Source organism: Oncorhynchus masou, chromosome 27 (genome assembly GCF_036934945.1).
Source record: "Oncorhynchus masou masou isolate Uvic2021 chromosome 27, UVic_Omas_1.1, whole genome shotgun sequence".
NCBI classification, from domain to species: domain Eukaryota; kingdom Metazoa; phylum Chordata; class Actinopteri; order Salmoniformes; family Salmonidae; genus Oncorhynchus; species Oncorhynchus masou.
The window spans coordinates 21,485,403-21,491,402 of NC_088238.1; the positions used below are offsets into that span (position 1 = coordinate 21,485,403).

The window sequence follows — 6,000 nt, forward strand, 5'->3', positions numbered from 1 at the left end:
GTTTTGAACTTGAAAAGTTATTAATAAACCAATTAGGCACATTTGGGCAGTCATACATACACAATTTTGAGCAGAAAAACAATGGTTCATTGGATCAGTCTACAACGTTGCACATACACTGATGTCATCTCGTGGCCAAAGTCTAAATTGCACGTGGGCTGGGATAGGCCATAATGTATTTTCTCTTGCATTTCAAAGATGATGGTACAAAAAAAAATCTGTGTATTATCTTTTACCAAATCTATTGTTATTCTTCTACATTCCGTTCACATTTCCAAAAACTTCAGTGTTTCCTTTCAAATGGTACCAAGAATATGCATATCCTTGCTTCAGGGCCTGAGCTACAGGTAGTTCAATTTGGGTATGTCATTATAGGCAAAAATTGAAAAGGGGGCTATCCCTAAGAGCTTCACAGATCTTCATTGTAAAGGGTTTAAACACTGTTTCTCATGCTTGTTCAATGAGCCATAAAAAATTAATGAACATGCACCTGTGGAACGGTCGTTAAGACACTAACAGCTTACAGTTATATGCTTAACACCCCGGCAGTCCTACAATCTAAGGTAAATGCCCTCAATCTCACACAAATCATCAAGGAACCCACCAGGTACAACCCTAAATCTGTAAACAAGGTCACCCTCATTGACGTTATCCTGACCAACTGGCCCTCCAAATAAACCTCCGCTGTCTTCAACCAGGATCTCAGCGATCACTGCCTCATTGCCTGTATCCGCTATGGGTCCGCAGTCAAACGACCACCCCTCATCACTGTCAAACGCTCCCTAAAACACTTCTGCGAGCATGCCTTTCTAATCGATCTGGCTCGGGTATCCTGGAAGGATATTGACCTCATCCCGTCAGTTGAGGATGCCTGGTCATTCTTTAAAAGTAACTTCTTACCATCTCAGATAAGCATGTTGTCCGGTCCTCTGGCAGTCTCTATGGGGGTGCCACAGGGTTCAATTCTCGGGCCGACTCATTTCTATGTATACATCAATGATGTTGCTCTTGCTGTGGGCGATTCCCTGATACACCTCTACGCAGACGACACCATTCTGTATACTTCTGGCCCTTCCTTGGACACTGTGCTATCTGACCTCCAAACGAGCGTCAATGCCATACAACACTCCTTCCGTGGCCTCCAACTGCTCTTAAACGCTAGTAAAACCAAATGCATGCTTTTCAACCGTTCGCTGCCTGCACGCACCCGCACGCCCGACTAGCATCACCACCCTGGATGGTTCCGACCTAGAATATGTGGACATCTACAAGTACTTAGGTGTCTGGCTAGACTGTAAACTCTCCTTCCAGACTCATATAAAACATCTCCAATCTAAAATCAAATCGTCGGCTTTCTATTCCGCAACAAAGCCTCCTTCACTCACGCTGCCAAACTTACCCTAGTAAAACTGACTATCCTACCGATCCTCGACTTCGGCAATGTCATCTACAAAATAGCTTCCAATACTCTACTCAGCAAACTGGATGCAGTTTATCACAGTGCCATCCGTTTTGTTACTAAAGCACCTTATACCACCCACCACTGCGACCTGTATGCGCTAGTCGGCTGGCCCGCTACATATTCGTCACCAGACCCACTGGCTCCAGGTCATCTACAAGTCCATGCTAGGTAAAGCTCCGCCTTCTCAGTTCACTGGTTACGATGGCAACATCCGCCTGTAGCACGCGCTCCAGCAGGTGTATCTCACTGATCATCCCTAAAGCCAACACCTCATTTAGCCGCCTTCCAGCTTTCTGCTGCCTGTGACTGGAACGAATTGCAAAAATCGCTGAAGTTGGAGACTTCTCTCCCTCACCAACTTTAAACATCTGCTATCTGAGCAGCTAACCGATCGCTGCAGCTGTACATAGTCCATCGGTAAATAGCCCACCCAATTTACCTACCTCATCCCCATACTGTTTTTATTTATTTACTTTTCTGCTCTTTTGCACACCAGTATCTCTACCTGCACATGACCATCTGATTATTTATCACTCCAGTGTTAATCTGCAAAATTGTAATTATTTGCCTACCTCCTCATGCCTTTTGCACACAATGTATATAGACTTTTTTTCCTACTGTGTAATTGACTTGTTTATTGTTTACTCCATGTATAACTCTGTATTGTCTGTTCACACTGCTATGCTTTATCTTGGCCAGGTCGCAGTTGTAAATTAGATCTTGTTCAACTAGCCTACCTGGTTAAATAAAGGTGAAATAAAAAATTTAAAAAGACGGTAGGGTAATTAAGGTCACAATTATGAAAACTTAGGACACTAAAGAGGCCTTTCTACTGACTCTGAGAAACACCTAAAGAAAGATGTCCAGGGTCCCTGCTCATCTGCATGAACGTTCCTTAGGCATGCTGCAAGGAGGCATGAGGACTTCAGATGTGGCCAGGTCAATAAATTGAAATGTCCGTACTGTGAGATGCATAAGACAGCGCTACAGGGAGAAAGGTCGGACAGCTGATTGTCCTCGCAGTGGCAGACCACGTGTAACAACACCTGCACAGGATCGGTACATCCGAACGTCACACCTGCAGGACAGGTACAGGATGATGGCAACAACAGCTCGAGTTACACCAGGAACGCACAATCCCTCCATCAGTGCTCAGACTGTCCGCAATAGGCTGAGAGGGGCTGGACTGAGGGCTTGTAGGCCTGTTGTAAGGCAGGTCCTCACCAGACCTCACCGGCAACCTATGGGCACAAACCCACCGTCGCTGGACCAGACAGGACTGGCAAAAAGTGCTCTTCTCTGACGAGTCGCGGTTTTGTCTCACCAGGGGTGATAGTCGGATTTGCGTTTATCATCGAAGGAATGAGCGTTACACCGAGGCCTGTACTCTGGAGCAGGATCGAGGTGGAGGGTCTGTCATGGTCTGGGGCGGTGTCACAGCATCATTGGACTGAGCTTGTTGTCATTGCAAGCGATCTCAACGCTTTGCGTTACAGGGAAGACATCCTCCTCTCTCATGTGGTACCCTTCCTGCATCCTGACATGAGCCTCCATCATGATAATGCCACCAGCCATACTGCTCGTTCTGTGCGTGATTTCCTGCAAGACGGGAATGTCAGTGTTCTACCATGGCCAGCGAAAAACCCGGATCTCATTCCCATTGAGCACGTCTAGGACTTGTTGGATCGGAGGCTGAGGGCTAGGGCCATTCCCCCCAGAAATGTCTGGGAACTTGCAGGTGCCTTGGTGGAATAGTGGGGTAACATATCTCAGCAAGAACTGGCAAATCTGGTGCAGTCCATGAGGAGGAGATGAACTGCAGTACTTAATGCAGCTGGTGGCCACACCAGATACTGACTGTTACTTTTGATTTTGACCGCTCCCCCTTTGTTCAGATAGTACATGTTAAGTTTGCTAAATAATAAATGCAGTTGACAGTGAGGATGTTTATTTTTTTGCTGAGTTGATGTACTGTCTTGCACTTCAGTTGAATTCTCACTCCTATTGTCATCAATTCATGACATAGTAAGAATGCCTGAAGTAGAGGCTGGGACTACGCCTTATGAGAAAAGTCATTAGAAATTTGGGGGTTTTCTTGTCTTGCGGCTAGGCTCCAACACTTACGAGGAAGCTGCGGCCTACATCCAGTGTCAGTTTGAGGATCTGAACAAGAGGAAGGACACCAAGGAGATCTACACTCACTTCACCTGCGCCACCGACACCAAGAACGTGCAGTTTGTCTTCGACGCCGTCACTGACGTCATCATCAAGAACAACCTGAAGGACTGTGGACTCTTCTAAGACCTGGATTTAATCGATGGAAGTTTTCTGGTGAGCCCACCTTTTTTTTCCTTTCTCCATCAATCTTTCCCTCTCTCTCCCTTCTCATCACTTCTCCATGTGCAACATAGCCCTGCCTACGCACTGCAGACTTGAGAACTTGTGTTCGTTTGTGTAGAGTGCTGGGGGATGGATGTTGGCGCTACATGGTTGAGGGCCCATGTCTGACTGGTGGCTGCCATGAGTGCTCACAGTGCCCGTGTTGAGGACTTACAAACATATATTGTTTGACCATGCCATGATCATCTCCCAAACATCTTAATGGAGCAGAACATTTAATTAGGCTCCCGAATCAAGAGGGCCTTGATTTCAGCTGATTAGCTCACTCCACAGCGAGCTTTAAATGTCGCAACCACCAGTTTGATAGCTGAAACTGTTGGTACGTTGTCAGGGTTGGAGGTCACGTGTGTTGCGAAGCAGAGGATCAAGCCCAGAGGTTCGAGCTCAGTATGGGGACAGGGAGTGGAGGAAGCCAAACTGTTAGCAGCACACTGAGATCCGTTACACTAGCATGCTGCAGTCATAGCCAAGGCCGGTTTCAGGCAGGGTGCACGGTATTATCCACATTGCCAGTGTGTTAAACTAGTATGCTAGCTTTCCCAGATGGTGAAAGTTATCCACAGGAGCTCTTGTTGTCGTGTGTATCTCTACCTCCTGACGGTTGGCTTCCAACTTCAAACGTTTTAAAATCAGTTGACGGATTTGATTTATTACAAGTTGAGCTATATCCAGGCTGCCTCAGAGATGCAGTTTAACCCTTTCAGGATCAAACGCTTGTTAAATCTAATCAGCTGAAATCAAGGCCCTCTTGATTCGGGAGCCTAATTAAATGTTCTGCTCCATTAAGATGTTTGGGAGATGATCATGGCATGGTCAAACAATATTTTAAGGATATTTGAATGGAACGGCCGTTTGCCAAGCATACAATAAGATCTAATGGTGTCTATTTCTTTCTCTTTCTCTCTCTAGGCGGTGAAAAGCCAGCATAATGTGCGTTTTCTGGGAGAAGTTCACAAGAATCTGACTGGGGAGAATCAATTATGGACCATTGCTGTACTATATGCCCCTTTTAATGGATTTATTTATGTTTTTGTCTTGGAACATTTTGAATTAGCTTTTAAACATTTGTGTTGGATGTTTGTGTCGTAGTAAAATCATTTTCACACTTTTTTTTTCATCTTTTTTTTTGGAAGAGCTTTTTTTAATTTAGTTTGTTCCTTTTTTAAGCCCTCTCTGGAAAAGGAAGCTTGCATTTTGGTGGAAATATTCCTTTTCTCCCTCCTCAATTGTTAGGGGAAAGGGATTTGATTTGAGCTCAGTTTGTTTGTACTTGTGCCTTTTGCATGTACTTTTTCTCTGCAATCACTGACCAAATTGCTATTTTTTTTGCCTGCTGAAATCGTTCCAACATAAACGGTGAAATGTTTCCTGAGGGATATTAACAATCTTTTGTGCACATTCCCAACCAATTTAGTGGTGAGATTCCTCGTGGTCCAAAGGTGTGTGTGTGTGTGTGTGTTCTCGATGGTGACCAACACAAGCCCTGCCCACAGGCTGTTCCATACTGACAAAGGGATGTGGTTTTTAACAGTACACCATATCCTATGTGTATCCAATATGAACCATAGCTAGGTCAGGGAGCTTACGTTATGCTGTGGAATGACAGAATAGCTCAATCGGAGTCATATTTTACTGTATATTTTAAGATTTATTTAAGGTGGCTTCGGGGACTTGGTCTCTGCGATCACTGCAGAATCACAATTGTAAAGTAAAAATTAATGGGGAACAAACACATGGTTATGGTCTTTAACCAGCCACAGCTGTCTGTGTGTTCTCCAACAGACAGGGAGCCTTTGTACACTCATTCCCTTATTTTGCTAATAAAACCCTTTACAAACCATTCAGTGACCCTGGTGTCTTCAGTGCTCTCCTGAGTTACAGTTGGTGAAAAGGGGGAGGGAGTCAACTTACTTCAGGTGAGTTTGAGCATTTCTTCTAGTCACCCTCATGTATTCATCCTTATGTCATGTATTCATCCTTATGTCATCATTGTTATGCCATCATTTATGTCTCACCATCCTGTTTCTTCATGCCATGTTGTCACACTGGCTGCCATATCCAGTTAGCTGGGAAAACCCCAAAATGAATCCTTCTGTTTCACTTTAGTTTTACTGCACACGGTGTGACACACTTCACTG

General features: G+C 44.8%; 1 protein-coding gene across 1 annotated transcript in view; it reads left to right on the forward strand.

Moving 5' to 3' along the window:
• Positions 1 to 5,702, forward strand: part of LOC135515782 (guanine nucleotide-binding protein G(i) subunit alpha-1) — a 28,560-nt gene extending 22,858 nt beyond the window's left edge. The window contains exons 8-9 of the mRNA XM_064939513.1: positions 3,573 to 3,793; positions 4,772 to 5,702. Of these exons, the coding sequence (XP_064795585.1) occupies positions 3,573 to 3,763 (191 nt within the window). The 3' untranslated portion in view covers positions 3,764 to 3,793; positions 4,772 to 5,702. The remainder of the gene's footprint in view (positions 1 to 3,572; positions 3,794 to 4,771) is intronic.
• Positions 5,703 to 6,000: the final 298 nt, after the last annotated feature.